This window comes from Microtus oregoni, unplaced genomic scaffold (genome assembly GCF_018167655.1).
Source record: "Microtus oregoni isolate MIOR12 unplaced genomic scaffold, Mior012 000027F_ref0000203, whole genome shotgun sequence".
Lineage (NCBI taxonomy): Eukaryota > Metazoa > Chordata > Mammalia > Rodentia > Cricetidae > Microtus > Microtus oregoni.
In genome coordinates this window covers 27,285,652-27,305,433 of record NW_024543086.1, presented here as the reverse complement: position 1 = coordinate 27,305,433, position 19,782 = coordinate 27,285,652, and the positions used below count along the sequence as shown (strand labels likewise).

The window sequence follows — 19,782 nt, the reverse complement described above, 5'->3', positions numbered from 1 at the left end:
AGGGTCCCAGGGGGAAGGGGCTCGGAATAAGCCATTTAGATGGTTTACGCTAATCAGATTTTGAGAATATCTGCTCTAGAAGAGAAGACAGAGGATGAGTGGGGCAGAGGCATTTAGGTTTACAGATGTGGTGTCATTCACCCAGTGTTGGCAAGGGGCAAACTGTAAAGCTCCTATACCAGATAGAAGGGAAATGTGGTCCCCTGGACTCTATAGAGCCAGTAGTTCAAGACACAGTAGGATAATTGGCGCTTTTATTTTAGTTGATTTTCATGTGCAGTTGTTGTCCATTGATATTGATATAAAAGTTCAACCTTTTCTTCCTCCTTTCCTTCTTTTAAAAGTTTAATATTTTATTAGCATGTACTATTCCTGCAAATGCATGAGTTTCATTATGGCATTTCCATCCATGGGCAAACAGAAACCTGCAGTCACACACATTTCCTGAGCAGCTGAACTCTACAGCCTCATACTCTACTCTCCAGCTTCCTATCTGATTTCTGTCCCAGCCCAACACCATAGACAGATGAAGCTCACTGTCTTCCTTTATATGCAGTAAAGTAAAGAGGGAGAATTATCTTTTCTTTTGATTTTTTTTATTGTGACAAAGTTAACCTAAAAATTGTCACCTTAGTTGTTTTCAGTGCAGTGGGTCAGTGATGTCAACTGCGTTCCAGACATGGCACATGTTCTGGTCCACTCTGCTGCTGTGACTAAACTCTCCCACCAAAAGCAATTTAGGGGAGGAAAGGGCTTGTTTGGCTTGATTTCTTCAGTGATGAACCAGGTTACGGTTCATCACTGAAGAAAGTTGGAGCATGTGCAGGTGCATATGAAGCCCGAGAACAGCCTCAGACATCACTCCTCCCTAGGTAGCATCCTTCTTGTTTTTGAGACCTGGTCCCTCACTTGGGCTTAGCCAACTCAGCTAATCAGGCTGGCCTGTGAGCCCCAGAGACTCTCCTGTCCTGGTGTCCTCAGCCCTGGGATTACAAGGACACAGCACCACACTGAGTGCTGGTGATTGACCTCTGGTACTTTGTTCAGCACGTCCTGAGTCATCCCCTTAACTCTCAGACGTTTCTTCATGATATGTCTGAAGAAGAAGAAAAAAAAGAAACAGAACTGTGATCCCACATCCTCACAAGGGCAGAAACATCTTCACTGTAAACCTAACGCTTATCTTTAGTCTTTCACCCCGATTCTCAAAGTCCAAGACTTTCAGGGTTGCCTGTTTTTATCAGAAACTGGGTTTGTGATTCAGGTATCCATGATCTTCAGGCTTATAGATATTAAGCTCTTAACTATCAAGAGATGGAGTTATCTCTAGAGAGAGAGGATGAGGAAGAGGAGGAGACATTTAGATGAAGAGCAGAGTGATTGGAGATGTGGGGGAAGATGACTTTAGGTCCAGACACGAAATTGGAAGTACCTTTGACCAACACCACCATCTTCATGTCATCTGCATCCCACTGAGATGTTAGTCTATAAGCTGCAGCCCCGAGAGAATGGCACACATATCCTCAATCAACGTTCAATACTCTCTGAGCTAGGTACCTTTTTATTCTCTTCAGAAGATGAGTAGCATGAAGATCATCAAGAGGAACAGATGGCACAACTAGCTATTTAGCAGAATCACTGAATTGTAGAATTGTTAAAGCACAGGGCTCAAGCTCACCTCCCACTTGCAATGCTGACTATAGAGCTGGATGGATAGGATTAAAGTTCAAGGCAAGATTAGAAAGTGAAGTTGTATGGTCCTGTATAATATGAATGTCTTATGTAACCTATCATGCAATGACCTCAGAGCCGATAAAATACACAGCGTCCTTATTTCTACGCTCTAAAGAAACTGGTCCAGCAACACAAGAATGACAGAGGAAAAGGTAGACGTGGGGTGCGTCAGGATGGTTGCTATGCCTAGCGAGTTCTTTCAAGGGTACCATCTGAGTGGGGCTTATTTGCTATATTTGTCAGTCAGACAGAAGCAAGCACGCGTGGTTCATTTTCAGCTACTGAGTTAGAAAGCGGGCGTAGACATCAGCGCTCAGCGAGCTGTTCTAAATGGGATCGCGTCATCTCCAGAGAGAGGCAGATCGACAATGACCTGGTTTCTGAGATCCACCCCCATGCTGCAAATACAGCTCCAAAATAATTGCTACCGCATCATACGGTTAGGGCTGTTTTTCCTTAACAAAACCTCAAGAAACCAGAGACGCCTTTCTTCTTTTTGTCTTTGGAATGACTTCTTGTTAAATTCCATCAAAAACAATATTACGAGATTCTCAAGGCCCTCCATAGAAAGTGCTAAAAATAGGAAAACTGGAGGTGGGAGACACCGAGTGAAGTACATTCACAGTTCTGTAAACTCAGAGATAGGGACAGAGGGAAAGGAAGAGGAAGAAAGAAAACTAAATGGAAGTGCAGAAAAATGTTGACAGAGGGCCAAGGAGACAGTTCAGTCGGTCTAGTGCTTGTCCTGAGCATGAGGAACTGAGTTCATCCCCAGGATTCACGTAAAAAGCTGGATACAGTGGTTTGCCCTGGGGAGACTGGGGAGGTAGAGACAGGTGGACCCCTGAGGCTCGCTGCCTAGCCAGCCTAGCTACCTACTTGATGAGCCCCAGGCCAAAGGAGGTAGTGGAATTCCTGAGCCTGTCCTCTGCCTCCATGTATACCTGCACACACATGAATACACACACACACACACACACACACACACACACACACACACACGAAAAGGTGACAGTTGAAAAGCTTGCTGACAAGCCGTCTTGTAAAGCAGTCTGCTGAGAATGCCATCTTGTGTCATCTCTTAGATTCTGTACCATTAATAGCCTTGTTTTTTTTTTTTTCCATTTAAGGCAAACTTCTTTCCTATGGATACCATGTGTCTTACAACTAATAATTATTGACTTTATGCTTGAGCTGTAACTTGAAAACTCATAGCTCAATTCTCCTTTGGCAATTCTAAGAGTGTATAGTGTGAACGTTTCCTGGCTTTCCCTGAAGCCTTCAACGCTGTTCCATTTCCGAATGTGCTTAACTCAAATTGCTTCAGCCACCCATCTGAAGCTTGTTTTATTACATTTTGAATTGTTTGGGAACTAAGTGAGGTATTTCTGACCAGCGGGGAACATTTATTGGGCATTGACCTATGGGAAGGTCCTGTTTGGGCGGCTTGGTCAGCATAATCTTATTTAAACCTTGTGTCAACACTGCGTGGCCGAGACTATCATCATTTCCATCTTCTATTCTGGAACAGAAGACACAGGCACGGAGTGGTGGAGCAGGGTATCTAGGGTAAATACAATGCTTGGAGTCACAGCTCAACTACAATGACAGCAGTGACCATGCACAGCCAGGTGCCTCTGATTGCCCACTGTTACATAACACCGGGGCAGTTTCTAGAGGTTTTCATTTCAACATGTCTGTTCCTTCTTTGAAATTTTTATTGCTATTTTCAAAAAAAATGTTTCTCCTTCCATTGAGATGGAAAAAACAAATGAAGTTTTTAAGCATGTGTGTGTATGTGTATACATGTGTGTGCAGGCCAGAGGTCAACCTTAGGTTTTCTTCTTCAGAGCCCTGCCCACAGTGTTTTTTTCAGACAGGGTCTCTCACTGGCTAAGAATTTACCAAGTCAGGTAGCCTGCCTGTCTGCGTGTCTCTGACTCTTCAGCATGGGGATTATTAGGGTGCTGAATTCTGAGGATGAACTCAGGTCCTCTTGTTTGCAAGTCATGCCCTTTACTGACTGAGTCCCTGTCCCAGCCAAGATTCTGTATTGTCTGGGTGTATCTCCCGACACTATTTGCTGAGCTCATACAGGAACTTCCACTCTGTGACTGTGTGTTCACCTTTCTGTTCTCCTAGACATGCAACCTCTCTGTTTCGCAGAAGGAGCTGAGGCTTGGGCATAAGCAGCAGCCTACCCAAGGACCTACTTGGGGTAGAGGCAGCATTCAGAGTGACCCACAATGGGCTTTCCCCCTTCTTGACCTGAGAAGGGGACAATGCTGAGAGAGGTATCTGCTTGTTATAAGGTATAGGATTAGGAGCAGAGAATCTGTGTGTTCTTGACCATCTGTGTCTTAATAACAGGCTCCTTTCTTCCAACGGTTAAGCTCACAAACAGGCCCCAACTCATCAGATACTAATGGTCACAGCATCAATGTGTCAACCTTGGATGGTCTTTTACCAATGTCTTATCTCACAAGCATTTGGAGAAATGAGTCTTCCACTTGTGTGGCTGGCTCAGACTATAAAATAATCTAACACACATCACAAGACTTCAGCCGCATCTTAAAGGGAGCCCTTGGTCCAACTGCAAATGCAGACACGCCTCACCATCCTCCTCTAGCAGAGAGGTGAGTGGGTGTTGGGCACTGGGACACATGCGTGTGGTAGGAACCCTGGCTTGCCATCTTGGTACCTGAGAGGCAGACGCAGGAGGTCCGTGAATTTGCAGCCATTCTTGGCTACATATTGAGACTCTGTCTGAAAACAAGAGAAAAAGAAGTGTGGGTGAAGAGGTGACATCGTCCCTTACTGCAGTGATGTCTGGGGACACCCATAAGCACTGGCCACAGAATGCTGACTTTCCCAGCTAGAAATGCATTCTCTCAGTTCTAGAGGACAGAAGTCCAAAAGTCAACATGAGGATGGGACATGCTCCTTCCAGGCTCTCCGGTGAGGTACCTGGAACACTTCCTCACCTTCTCCAGCTTCTGCTTCTGGTAGCTCCTAGTTCTCTTGGCTTGTAGCTTCCTCCCTCTTAAATATCTTCGTGTTTACATGGGCTTCTTTCCCCATGTATCTTTTCTTATAAAGCTGAGACCGTTATGCTTAAGGTTGATTATATACCCTAGGTAATGTTTCCGTCAAGATCCTCAGATAATAACATCTTCAACAACCCTGTTTAGCACCTGCTGACGCTATTGAGCATATGGAAGTCACGGGAGCCACAGTGGTGCTCTTTCCGCACCATCTCCTAGCAGGCTCCCAGTGGCAGCACTTGCAGGGAAGTATACCCTTGGGAATCTGGGAACACGTGCTACTTCAGGTTCCGTCTGCCAGTGGAGTAGGGAGTGGGCTTGTGTTCCACAGGGAGGCACAATGCTCATGTGTCTAGTGTTAAACCTTGTGAGAGCCCCACCCTCTGGTGGCTATATTCTGGCTGGCATCTTGTGAGAAAACCCCACCCTCGGGTGGCTATATTCTGGCTGGCGTCTTGTGAGAGAGCCCTACCCTCGGGTGGCTATATTCTGGCTGGTGTCTTGTGAGAGAGCCCCACCCTCGGGTGGCTATATTCTGGCTGGTGTCTTGTGAGAGAGCCCCACCCTCGGGTGGCTATATTCTGGCTGGCATCTTGTGAGAGAGCCCCACCCTCGGGTGGCTATATTCTGGCTGGTGTCTTGTGAGAGAGCCCCACCCTCGGGTGGCTATATTCTGGCGGGCATCTTGTGAGAAAATCCCACCCTTGGGTGGCTATATTCTGGCTGGCATCTTGTGAGAGAGCCTCACCCTTGGGTGGCTATATTCTGGCGGGCGTCTTGTGAGAGAGCCTCACCCTTGGGTGGCTATATTCTGGCGGGCGTCTTGGGAGAGAGCCTCACCCTTGGGTGGCTATATTCTGGCGGGCGTCTTGTGCCTCCCACTTGCGGTTGCCTGCGTGGCTCTCAAGTCATGCTGGAATATATCATGCACACTTATCGGTCTCCTGGGATTTTTCGCAGCCACCTTTTTATGTACTCGTGCTGATGAGCATGGCTGTTGTACAGACAGATAATCACTGGTTAAGTCATTTGCTCAGGCACAGAACCAGTGAACTTCAGAACTGAAGTGAGCTAGTTCTAGAAGCTTTGCCCTCGACCACCATGCCCTTCACTTCTCATTATAAAACATATTTTCAGAGCAAAAATGAAAAAATAACCAGAGATGAATAAATATCCCATTGAACATATACCAACACCCCCCAGCCCTGGCTGGGTAATCCTTGATTTGATGTATAGTCCACTTCTCTGAGACCTCTGCACCCCACCCCCAGCCCTGGCTGGGTAATCTTTGTTTTGATGTAAAGTCCACTTCTCTGAGACCTCTGCTGTGTGTTTGCATCTATTTATGTCTTCATCTGTAATTACAATTTTTTTCCTGCAGATGCTATCCAATTCTATGCAGTAGGTCAAATTTTTCAATTAATATGTTTTGATGAGCTTCCAGATCTGTGTTTTTGCCTTCATTCTCTAGGGCTGCTGGGAAAACCTCCATGTTCATGTAGCATAGTTTACTCAATCATTTCCCTCTGCTGGAGCTGCTTTGGTCAGCTGAGGGTTATTAGTCAGGTGTCGGTGTTAAACATCTTAATGAATCCTTATTTCCCTTCTGTAAGTTGTAAATAGAATTCCCCAGTCAAAATATTGACACTTTCTTGATACTTCAAGTTCTCTATGGTCAACTGATTAGATGTTAATTTGCCTTTTTTTCGGAGAGGCTTCATGGTAGATTGTGGACTGAGGAGTGAGAAAGACTGTTTCACACCCTGTATCCAGTTAACATACTCACCGTGAGCCTTTTCATATTAAGTGACCTCTCTAAGCCTATTTCCGAGATCCCCATGAGAGTTGTGAGATCTCATGACCTGTAAGTCCTTGGAGAATTGGATACTTTGACTTAGGGAAGCTATTGGCACTGAGTTCCACACGTTCTAGAATGTGCCGTATTTAGATTCTTTCTTTATGTTTTCTGGATGTACAAATTCCTTATGTTTCAGTCTTGGGACCTGACAAAGTCTTCATATCCCATCACTTCTACATTGTGATGGTGTGTCTGGGACTTAGCATCCTAAACTCAAATGAGTTCTCTGCTATAACTCAGCTGGGACATCTTACACAAGTTAATAAACTTTCCCCACTGATTAAATGCTGTTGGGGGGCTGGTGAGATGGATCAACAAGAGCTTTGTTGCCTTTGCAGGGGACATGGTTTGGTTTCAGCATCCAAATGATAGCTCCCAGCCACCTGTAACTCCATTTCCAGGGCATCTGACACCCTGTCTTGGCCTTCTCAACCCCCTGGCATTCACATGGTACACAGACATGTATGCACGCACTCACATTAAAGCAAACATATCTTTTTGCTAGTCAGCAGCTGGAGAGATGGCTCAGCAATTAAGAGCACTTGTGATTCTTGGAGAGGGGGTTCAGTTCCTAGCACCCACATGATGGCTCCTAAGCGTATCTCCAGTCCTGGGAGATTGATGCCCTCTTCTGACTTCCATGGATGCCAGGCATACACAGGCAAATACATAAGATAAAGTAAATACAGCTAAAAGGTTTTTCTTTTTCTAAAGAGATCTGCTATTTAGCTTGAGCCCTCCATGGGAATGTGAGTGGAAATTATTGGAATATTCAGGCAAAGAACATGGTGTCCAGCAGGAAATGGCCATTTTAGGAAAGTCTGAACAAGGAAAATGTTTCTTGAAATCAGGATGCCAAGCTCTAATTTCAGTTGCTGAGAAACAGGGAGCTCTGTTTGAGATGACCTTCCAGCAGGAATGGTGCTTCTTCATCAGAATGTGATGAAGGAGAAAGAATGGCATTTGAGTAGTGTGTCATCCTCCAGAGGAGGGTTTATAGCTGTTACCTCACCCTGCTATAAACACACAAGAAGGATCATGAAATCCTTCTGGTAACATGGGGAAATTAAGACTTTGGCAGACACAGACTGGTCAGTCTCCCACAGCTTGCCACCAACCCTGAGTCCCCTGAACATAGGAAGCCCAGCCCTGGCTCAGTACAGGCACTTGCAGTGGTCCGCAGTGTGTGGATCTGGAATTACCGTCCCTGTACATCTTCTCAAATGGAGAATTCTGGCCTTCAGTTTCCTTCTGTGAAAAATTCTATCCTATGACATTGCTACCATTTGAATGTAATCAGTTTGGGTCCAGAGTAAATTCAGTAGAATGAAAGCAGAGATTTTCTATCATTTCTGTCCTTTCCCGAGTCTGAAGTTGGGGCTAGGGGCACAGTTACCTTGTAACTAACTTCACTCCCACTGTTTTTCTCTTCTCCCTCTTCTCTGTCTGTCTCCACTCCACTTTAACCCTCTGGGTGCTTGAAGTTTTCTTTCTCGTTCTGCCTCCTTTCCTGGTTTTCTCTTTCTTATGCTTATCCCTCTCTTCTTGTGTTTTTGGCATCTGTTCCTCCTCTCTCAAATCCTCCTCACTTCTCTACCACTCTTGCCTGTCTTACAAATTTGCTCAGAATCTTCACAGAGACAATAAATATTAACCATGAGTCTTTTTGTTTCCGATCACAGTGCATGTACTTGGTGGGAATAATCAACTCAAATTAAGCTGACAGTAGCTAAGAGCACACAGGATGAAATTTGCTATTGATTAAAAATCCATAGATGACTGGAATCTTCTTTGCTAATTTTGTATTTCTGCACAATTCAGACTCAAGAGAATTTGACTTGGTAGAAATAACTACAAAAAAAAAATCCCAAGTGGCAAAAATCATAAATTAGTTGAATTTGCTGTGCTCCAAAATTGATCAATAAATCAAATCTTCATAAAATTTACAAAGAATTGAGTCTAGTGAAAACAGTTTCCAAAATAAAAAAGGGGGAAGGGACAATGTAACTATGCCTTGCAAGATATTGATCTATGAGGCAAATCAGCTTAATAGAATTTACTATAAATTTAATCATTGTCAGCATAATTCTGACTTTAATATTTGCATTCACAACTCAGAGTAAAAAATGTGAGCCTGGAGCTAGAGAGATAACATGATGATTAAGCATGCTTGATAATCTTCTAGAGGACAGAATGGCTGTTCTTATCACCCATTGTTGAGTGGTTCATAATTGTCAGTAACTCCAGTTCCAGATCCAAAGACTTATTCTGTCTTCAACAGGCACCCACATACACATGTACACACACACACACACACACACACACACACACACACAAATATACACGTAATTTTTAAAGTGTGCGCCTAGAAACTACAAGATGGCTCAGTGGGTAATGGCACCTGCTTGGTTTTCATCACTGGAACCCACATATTGGATGGAGAGAACCCACTCCTGAAAACTGTAGTTTGATCTCTGTATGAGTTTTATGACATACACTCAGGTATACTGATGTGTGTACACAAACAACACAATAAATAAATAGATAAATAGTTAAATAAATTAATAGGTGTGGTTGGAGGCTGCTCATTCATTCCTGGCCTCCCAGACCCAAAATAATCATACAAACTATATTAATTGCAATACTGTTTGGCCAATAGCTTAAGTGTATTTCTAGCTAACTCTTATATCCTAAATTAACCCATTTTCATTATTTTATATTTTACCATGAGGCTCGTGGTTTACCAGTAAAGTTCTATCATCTGTCTCCTTCGGTGGCTACATAGCATCTCCTCAACTCTGCCTACTCTCACTATATCTTTTTCAGCCTGGCTATATTCTGTTAAGCCTTTGGCTGAAAGCAGCTTCTATATTAACCAGTGGCAATAAGACATATTCATATCATACAGAGGGGAATCCTACATCAGCTCCCTTTTCTGTCTAATTAAAAGGAAGGTTTTAACATTAACATAGTAAAATTATATAAAACAAAACAGTTATCAACCAAGAATTCCAGTTACAATATTTATATCTACTTTATCATTTATCATAACTAAGGAAAATTATAATTATAACTATCTATTCTTCAACTCCATCAAAGACTCCAGAAGAATATAATATTACCTAAGTAAACAGAAAGTACATTATAAACAACTTCCAAAACTCTGAAATTGACAGAGACATCTCACTGCCTGGACAGTCACCCAAAGTTCTTCTATATGTTGGAGCATCCATCTTCAGCCTACAGGACAATAGTATCTGGCAGACATTTCTATAAAGCAGGAAATTTCAAAGGCAGTTGTGCCTATATTGGCAGTTTGTCAGTCACTTTCTTCTGTGTCCTGCATAATGTCTGACAGACTCTTTCATGAAGTAGGAACCCTGAAGGATCGTCTCACCTTCTTTAGGCAACTTCAGCAGTCATTTTTCTGTGAGTCGGCATGTTCAGTTTGTACAGCGCACCATCAAGCAGTCCAGGCAAGAGCAGTTTCTTACCTAAATAGCTAACAGACTTCATAAGGAGCCTCTTTGATGCCCATCATCCTCTTGAAGTAGATTGATGCTGCCAGGAGCAGATGTGTCTCATTGTCATAAAAAGTCCTAAGTTCTTAAACATTTTAAGTGCCATATTCTGTTAGTCTTTGAAAGGTTTGAAGAATAACTATCCATCTGAAATATATCTCTGTACATCTAGAAAACCTAACTAACATGGCTACAAGCTTGACTATTATAGATAACTATCTATTAATCTGTATTTCTTAATTATACATTACATTTTTAAATAAGTTGTGCAAACACAATACCTTAATCAAGAGCAGAAATATACATATAACAAAATTGACCTTAAATTTTTATCAATAGACCAAGATCCATACCAATGCAAAGTATTCATCTCTATAGCATATCTTCCTTTAAATGAACACAAACATTTATAAACAGTATTTGGGAAGTTGGGTATAGTTCTTTCCAAACTACTTTCTGCTTTTTGTTGGGTGAAGTAATTTTGGGGTTCGTGGAGACCTTTTAGGGGGTCTTGATTCATCAAACCATATTAGTCTGGAAGGAATCTACAGGTTTTCATGCACTGTGGAAACAAAAGCAGAACCTCTTTTCCAAAGCAACTTATTCTTAGACTCAAATTTTGAAGTCAGGATACTTTTATGTTTGCTTAACTTAGCAGCCTATGTTGCAAAGAGGGCCACTTGTTCATCCCAGCCACCCAGTTAGCTTTGCCCCAAAATAACCACACAGAAACTCTATTAATTAAATCACTGCTTGGCTCATTAGCTTTAGTTTCTTATTGGCTACTTCTTACATCATAATTTAGCCCATTTCTATTAAGCTGTGTATTGCCATGTGGCAGTACATTTTACTTAATGGGTAAAATTCCCAGCATCTGACTCTGGCAGATCCATGGCATCTCTCCCTGACTCTGCCTTCTTTCTCTCAGCATGCCATTTAGTTTTTCCTGCCTACCTAAATTCTGCCCTATCAACAGGCCCAAAGCAGTTTCTTTATTAACCAATGAAAGCAACACAAAGACAGAAGGACCTCCTACACCAAGCCCATATAATGAAATGTCTCTCTGTACTTAGCTCCTTCACGGTCAAAAAATTCAAAGAAAACACAATAATATATATATTACCAGACTCTCTGTATATTTTCCATCTTTACATGGCTTATTTTTCTTACTCTATTACTTTTTCTACAAGTTTAATATTTTATTATCTTTACTCCTTTAATCTATGACTATCTGAACTCTTTTATATTACTTTTACTGTCTCTTTACTCTTTTCTTCTCTCTCCCAAGCCTATGTGTATTTATTCAACACTGTGACCCATTTAGAGGTTTTTCCATCTGAATTTGTCTTTATTGTGTGTATCTGTAATTAAGAGCACTTCTTAAAAAGCTAAGTGGAATGGCTAGGACTAAGTCTGCTTTGCCTTTTGGCTCCTCTCAGTCCAACATGGTGGGCATCTGTTCAATGCCTCTGAGACTGTTACTGGAAGCCATTCTCACCACCTCAACTCCGGGTAGCACTGTGTAGCATATTAATCCTTTTTATCTGAGTAAAAACTAAATCTGTCATGCAGCACACTGCATAGCCTGGAAATATCTCTGTGTATGGCGGTGGGAGTCCACCACGCTCTCCTGCCTGTGCACTCCTAGCAGACCCGGTCCCATCACGTGTCCAGGTGGGGAGTGCTGAGCTGTAGACATGGTCTCAGCTACTTTCCTCCTCACCCCAAGTGGGCACACAAGCATCCAGACCCGAAGTGCATGGCAGACATCAGCCCCAAACATTTGTTCATCGGGTGTCATTTTGTAGGCAGAGGCTGGCTGTTCATTCCTGGCTTCCCAGACCTGAGATAATCACACAGAAACTGTATTAATTAAAACACTGCTCAGCCTATTAACTCAGGCTTCTTATTAACTAACTCTTACATCTCAAATTAACTCATTCCTATTATTTTATATTTTACCACAATGCTCAGATGCACACATGTGTACACACATACACACTACACAATAAATAAATGAATAAATAGAAAATAGTTAAGTAAAGAAATAGGTAGATAAATGTTTAAAAATTGTTTGGAGAAATTGAGCCTAAGTTACTTTCTTAAAGCTAGTTGTAGACCAGCCTGGTTGAAGGTGCTATAGGTTGACTGTCTCATTCCTAGTAAACACATGCAAAGGTCAAGACTCAGTAGTACCTTCTGGAACCACAAGTGCCCTCTGCCAATAACCCTGTGTCTGATGCTGGCTTATGGCTAATGCACCTGTCTCTTCTTATACAAAATTAACCTTTCCAGTCCCCCAAGTTTCATCAGGATCTGTGATTACAAAACACCTTTCTTCCCATTTTACCTATCCAACATCCAGCACTACCCATCTTACAGACAGGAAGACCAAGGCTCAGAGAGGTCCATTGCCAGAGCTGTGTGACGAAGACTGAAGTTGGTTGCCTAAGGTGGTAGTGGTGATGTGTGTGTGTGTGTGTGTGTGTGTGTGTGTGTGTGCATGTGCCACCACATACACCAGGATCTCTGACTCATGAGCATCTAGAGATTTTCCTGTGTCTGCCCACCATCTCAGCGTCAGAAAGCTAGAATTGCAGCAGTGGGTCCTGCGTCGCTGTTTCACGTGGATTCTACCATTTGAACTTAGGTCCTCGTGCTTGCATAACAAGTGTTTCACCCACTGAGTCATCGCCCCAGCCCTGAAGTGCTGTTCTCTTCATTTCTCTAGCAAAACTTTGACATGACCTAAAAAAAAAAATGCATTTGGTTATCATCAAAGAGATGTTTCTGTTTTCATAATACTTGAGACTAGTCCTCCAAACACACACACACACACACACACACACACACACACACATACACACGCTCTATTTTTATTGATTCATCAGAACAAGTCACTGTCTTGTTAAAGGCTTCTTGAATGTTAATGAATGAATAATTAACTTTAACTATATAATTAGCCTTTAAATGTGCTGAGACCCCCAGAGAGCATCTGAAAACATGCATAAGATGATGAGCTAAAACCGGAAGCTTTTGATTAGGAAATATCAGGCTGCCTGGCAACACAAATCCCATTCCCAGAAAGGACCCATGCTTCAGTGATGGGGTGCAGTCTTCACTGGAGCATGTTGAATCAGATTCTCTAACAAATAGTCTGGGGCCAAGAGCGGCCTTTCAATGGCATTGTATAGATATGAGCATATTGGACCCACTGACCTGATGAGGTCAGATCTACATACCTGTGAAGGCTGTAGAGCTCTCCAGAGCTGTCAGATTTCCAACAGGAAGTCAGCAGGCTCAAATAGCTCAGGCCGCTGTGGGAGTCCCTCCTTACTTGGCTTCCTTGCCAATGTAAACCAGGTCTGGTTCCCCCTCTTCTTCGGGATTACCATCATATTTAATCATATGTGTTCCCTGAGGACTGCTGGTAACAGAGAGAGTAATGGCACCTACACAGATTCTGTGATGTCTGGTGTGAGTGTAGGGAGTTTTGTTTGGGGTTTCAGCCTCTATGTTGAAAAGCAAGAGTGTCAATTCATATGCCACAGAAGGGGTGGATTTTCTCGAAAACAGGCGGTGTTGGCCTCAGGGTGACAGATAGGACACTGTCCCCACTCCAGGCAGGTGTCAGGCAGGACTCTGTCCCCACACCAGGCAGACTCTGACCTTTGAGCCACCACCATGCAGTGGGAGAAACACTTAACTGGAGAGGTGAGGAGATGATTTCCTCTTGAAGAGGTAGAGAACACAAGTAGTGGGTTCCCTTCCCTGAGAGGCCTGTGCTTTCACGTGGGTGGTTAGTTCTGAAGGATGGAGGCCTCTAGGGCTGGCCTTTGCTCTGTGCTGGTCAGATCTCAGCACTGCCAATTACCCAGATCCATCACTCTTGTCTCCTGCAGTCAGAGCTGAAATCCTCAGACCTTTGTGGGCTCTCATTCTCTTCATCAACCTCTGTTTCTAAAAAGGGTTTGTGTCCATCAGCAATTAGCTACCCAAGCGATTAGGATAGATTAAATCCAGGAAGAGTGTTCCACGCAGGTATCTCCAGACCTGCATGCTGAGTGTCTGCTGGGGAACAGACGAAAGCTGAATCATGCACCAGATGTCTTTAAACTCTTACTGCTTTGCCCCATCCCTGCTTTTTCTTTTGTATCTGGCTTTGTTTACAGTGTTAAATCCTAATCTGAATTTCCTGAGTAGTTCAAAGAACTGCAGCCTCCTAGTCATTAAGTCCTAAGGGCTCTGTGGCCTTGGCATTCTCCTAAACTCAATCCAGTTTTGGATGCTTAGAAGTTGGGTGATTACCTCCAGCCCAGTAGCCACTCACTGCCTCAGCTTCCCAATTAGACAACTAGCAACGCACTCAACAGGAGAATTCGCTCATCCTTGCACACCGAGAGCCTTGGCTGTTGTAGCCTTTCAAAAAAAGTGTCTGTTTATACATGAGTAGAAAAATAATAATGGGAATAGATAAAAGAAGACAACTTAGGCAAAGTATTTGGAAATAGACTTATTACAGAGGGTGCATAAAATTTGTGGGGCCTTTCCCCATAAACTGAATTTAGCTGAGTGCATTTATGCATTTTAAGCATTTGCTATAAGCCGGCCATTGCACGGGCTTTACTTACATAACATCACTTTGTTCCCCACAGCCCTCTGAGGGCAGATACCATCAGCTCCTTTTTTTCAGAGAGAAAAAAACCAACCCAATGCACAACAAAACAAAACCCGAGTCTCAGAAATACTGGTGCAGCGCCCAAAGCCTCCAGCTTACAAAGATCGTTTTCTCTCACGGTGGCAATATAAGGCTGTTTTCTTTTAATGACAGTACTATTTTTGATTGGAAACAGAAAACAAGTAAAACTTTTGGAGTGTGAGCAAAGAAGAGAGCCCAGAGTCTGGCTACCCAGGCTTCTCCTTGCCTATGACAGGATGTATGTTGGATTTTGTCCATTCCTGCGGCCCTCAGCCATATTGAGCCATTTTCTAAATATCTGAATCAGTGCAGTTCAATGAAATTACAAACTCAGTTCCCTGGCTGGCTGCATTAAGTGCAGTTCGAAGGCTATCCCTCCCCCTCCGCCCACACACAGGGGACCCCAGAGCAGGACATTTGCATTGCTGCACAGAGCTCCCACAAACAGCGCTCTTCTGGGGAGTGCTGTAGTACAGAATATGGAATACCACGGTTGCACCCAAGACTGTCTTAGCTTTCCAGAAGCTTCTATGCTTGTAGACAAAATAGAAAAGAAGAGAATGATGTCATCTGTCTCCTGGGCAATTGTGATGTCTCAAGGGGACTGATGCATTCCAAGTGCTACGTGCAAACGGTGGGCCTGACTTTGCTCTTATTTGCTGTATACAAGAAAGAGTGTGTGTGGTGTCTGTGTATGGTGTATGTGTGTGGTGTTTGCATGTGTGTGTGTGTGCTGTGTGTGTACATGCATGTACAGTAATCAGAGAAGGACATTTGTGTGTCCTGCTTTATTACTCTCCATCTTATTTCATTGAGACAGGGTCTCTTCTGAGCCTGGAGCTAAGTTGGCAGCCCACAGTCCTCAGTGACCCTCTTGTCTCTTTCCTCCACAGTGCTGGGGTTATAGGTACATGTGTAGACATACCTGGCTTTTTATGTGCTACTGAGGATTTAAACTTGGGTCTTTATGTTAGTACAGAAAGTGTTCTTGCCCATTGAGCCATTTCTCTGGGACCAAGAATATTGTTTTGAACATGCAGTTGTCTGTGTCCGTTTGTGTCTAGACTCCAGTGTTCTGGAAGCACCGGTGTGTGTGTGTGCGCGCGCGCGTGTGTGTGTGTGTGTGTGTGTGTGTGAGAGAGAGAGAGAGAGAGAGACAGAGAGACACATACCACAGGTCTACTTCCTGCAGCCCCAGTTTCTAATGTGAGCACTGTTCGTGTTAGCACTGCTGGGCTGTGGCCCCAGGATCAGAGTGGACCAGGAAGAACAGGCTCCATCTGTCACTCCCGGTGGCTGCAACCCTGAGGACGTGTTCCTTTGGCCCCTCCGGCCATCCAGTGTGTACCTGCTTTTGTCAGGACCAACCATATCCCTGCCATGAATCTTCCTGCCATTTTCCTATCTCTTCATCTGGCTGTTGCTCAGCAGAACATGTGTCATAAAATATGGAACCAATTTGTACATTTCTGTGCCCGGTCCTGACAATACCAACTGAAGCTGCTGTTGAACAACTCTTGCATGATTGCCAGGCTTATCTTTTGATTTCCATCCCAATAGTGTATTAGAGGGGAGTGAGGGTAGGATGAGATGCCAGATGCCAGGGATGGCAATAAATTGCCTGATGGCTGGACGGTTCTGTATATATGTAAGTCTGTAGATGTGTGTTTATGGTTATTTCCTGAGGAATTGAGGTAGTTTTCTGAGACTTAGAAAGTCTTTATAAAACCAAGGTTCTCAGTATCTCCATGGCAACTGTGGTATGTGAAGTGTTGACATTGCAAGTACCTCAGCTTTATAAAGAGGAGAAACACCACAGACACGGTATCCCATATCAGACTTCCCTTTGAGAGTCATGGGAGGAGACTCTCAGCTAACAGAATCCTAGGATCTCACAGAATCTCAGCAGAACACCATGACCCCCTCACCTCACAGCTGAGATGCCCACTATCCAAAGGGAAGAAGTGGCTTTCCCAAGGCTATGCCTTCTTCGAGTTCCAGCCTAGGACTCAAATATGGCTATGCACCCTGAGGCCATGCCTTCATCCAAGCCTATCCTAGAACTCACATATGTTTTATCCATCTATCTAGGCTCAGGTACTACACTATGAATGGCATTAAACCTTGTATTTTTCATATATATATATATAAAATATGTTTATATACATATATATAGTCTTTAATTAATTACATCCCTCATTATTCTTCGTTAGTCCCTTCCCTCTCCTCTCCTGAAATCCATTCTTCCTTTCAGCAAGCTCCTCCTGTTTCCATGCCTTTTCCTGTGACCCACTGTGTTTGATTAAGGGTTGCTTACATGAACATGGGTTGGGTAAATGAACATTTACTTGACCAGTGACTACATTACTGAGGAATATAAATTTCCATCCTCTTGTGATGGAATGTTGATAGGCTAGTCTTATGCAAGAGCTGTACAAGAAGCCACCACTGCAGGGAGTTTCTGCGACCTCGTGTCTTTTCTAGCTCTCCACCCATTGTCCCCACCATTCCCATGTAGCTGACGTTTCAGAAAGGCTGTGCCTGCTTCTATAGGCAGCTCTGGTTTGCCTGTACCACTGGCCACACCCAGCTTCTTGCTGCTGCTGCTGCTGATGATGCTGATGCTGATGCTGCTGATGCTGATGATTGGATGCTCTGATCTCTTTTGAGTATGACCAGTGATTAATACCTAGTGTTTGGTATAAAAGTTTTGGAGTCTTTCTATAAGTTAGATAAGCCCCTTAGCATCGCCTCACCTGTAATCATTACAAACACCGTCATGGAAGCAGGGAAAAGGGAAATGATGAACACACTCTAAAGCTGGCGAGGAGTTGTGTCCCCACTGGGAGCCCTCCGGCAGCTCCTCTGACAGAATGCAGACCGCTACGTCTTCTGCTGTCACTTTTATTTTTCTTTGCTCAGATGTTTTATGTTTCCTCATTAGAGAGAGAAAGACAATGAGGTGGAGACCGTGGCAGAAGCTGAAAAATCTCTGATGTTGTTTTCCTACTTGTTTTAGAATGGAAACATCCATTCCTGCACTCCAGGGTAGCAGTTTTGGCTTTTTCAGATAACGTCAAATTTTTGAAACTAAGAGTATACTCACTAATACGGTTCTAGGTAATTATTGGGTTCAGCCACCTCATTCATAGGATGCCCCAATACTTGTCATTGGGAAATGGTGAGTGTGGGGGTGTCACACAGGACTTCTGAAGTGATGATTGTGGTCTCAGTTTTGAACTGCATGGTGATTCGATGCAATATTGCAATAAAAGTGAACTTATCAGAAGAAAACACTGTTTTTATTGATGTGGAGATATGCTTGCAGGTGTGAAACGAGAAAAGAAAGCTCTCTGTGATGTAGCTTGGTACAATCCATTTGTGGGGGGGGGGGGGGATGAAATAAGGGGGGTAAACTATAGTGGATGGACAGCCAGGCCCTGGAAAGAATTTCCAGTGGAACAGAACTGAGCTCGTTCATGCTGTGTTACCTGATTGTCTGGGAACTCTGCAGTTTCTTGGGTTACCCCAAGGAAGTAGCCTGAACTACAGACTTAAACAACAGAAATTTGCTGCCCTAAAGTTATAAAGGTTCAGAGTTAGGTACTGGTGTGTTGGCAGGTCTGTGCCACCTCTGCTAGTGAGGTGGAAATTGCTGTTTTAGGGGTCTCATTGTTCACTGGTTCCTAGCTCGCTCTCTGTGTGTGTGTGTGTGTGTGTGTGTGTGTGTGTGTGTGTGTGTGTTTGAGAGAGAGAGAGAGAGAGAGAGAGAGAGAGAGAGAAAGAGAGAGAGAGAGAGAGAGAGAGAGAGAGAGAGAGAGAGAGATATTAGGGACCCACTCAGTATGACCTTGTCTTTAACCGGTTACAGCCACAATGACTGTATTTCAAAACAGACTGCAGACTTAGAGTTGGGACTTCAACTATTTTTTTTTTCATGGAAAGAGGGGTAATTAATCCATAACACCCCACCACAGCAAAATTACAGTTTCACCCAAGATTATATGGTTCACAAAACCTCAACTATTCATCTTGTCTTTACATAAAAAGGTTTCCTATTCCCTGCACGTGTGTGTGTGTGTGTGTGTGTGTGTGTGTGTACATGTACAAACCTCAGAAGACTACTCATCAATGTACTGATAGAGGTCACCTCATAGTTAACAGATTATGGGTTATAGAGTTTTATAACTTACTTATTTAATTGCTTATATAATTTTAATCATTTAAATAAATTTCTATATGACTTGAGTGTTTAAATGTTACCATGTAATGATTTTGTAACATAAACAGCAAATGTGTTTGTGCTAGTCTTTAAATCCAAGGCCTCATTCCTGATTAATTCCTCCTCACTGCTAGCATGCTACCACCTAGTTCTACTGCCCCTTGGAGGTTTCTGGTGTTCTGAGGCAAACCTTTTAAACAGGCCACCATTTTCCCACTGCTGGGAGGTGCTAAGGACAAACACTTAGCAAACAGAAAACCTGCTTGTTTACTCACTTGGGTATATGGATTCTTCGTGTCTTAATTTAGCTGCCTCTTGTAAGTTGAAAAGGAAAGGTTCTTGCTTTTATCTCCTCATTAAAAATAGATCCTTTTATGACAAGGGACTGGAACAAACATGAGTCACCCCCTCCATTGTGTGAGGTGCTGGTGTTGGCTGGGAGAGCAGGGCCCTGAGATAGCACCTAGCCACTCTATGACTCCCTGGTGTCTTGTCATTTCAGGAAGTTGGACGCTTTCATCTATGATGCAGCCGTCTTGAATTATAAGGCTGGCAGGGATGAAGGCTGTAAGCTGGTGACCATTGGGAGCGGGTACATCTTTGCCACCACGGGCTACGGAATTGCCCTCCAGAAGGGCTCACCCTGGAAGAGGCAGATTGACCTGGCTCTGCTGCAGTTTGTTGGTGATGGTAAGTAAGACCCT

At 43.4% G+C, this 19,782-nt stretch overlaps 1 protein-coding gene across 1 annotated transcript in view; it reads left to right on the top strand.

The window, feature by feature from the left end:
- Nucleotides 1-19,782, top strand: part of Grin2a (glutamate ionotropic receptor NMDA type subunit 2A) — a 441,777-nt gene that overhangs the window by 373,293 nt on the left and 48,702 nt on the right. The window contains exon 12 of the mRNA XM_041676484.1: nucleotides 19,581-19,768. Coding sequence (XP_041532418.1) covers nucleotides 19,581-19,768 — 188 coding nt within the window. The remainder of the gene's footprint in view (nucleotides 1-19,580; nucleotides 19,769-19,782) is intronic.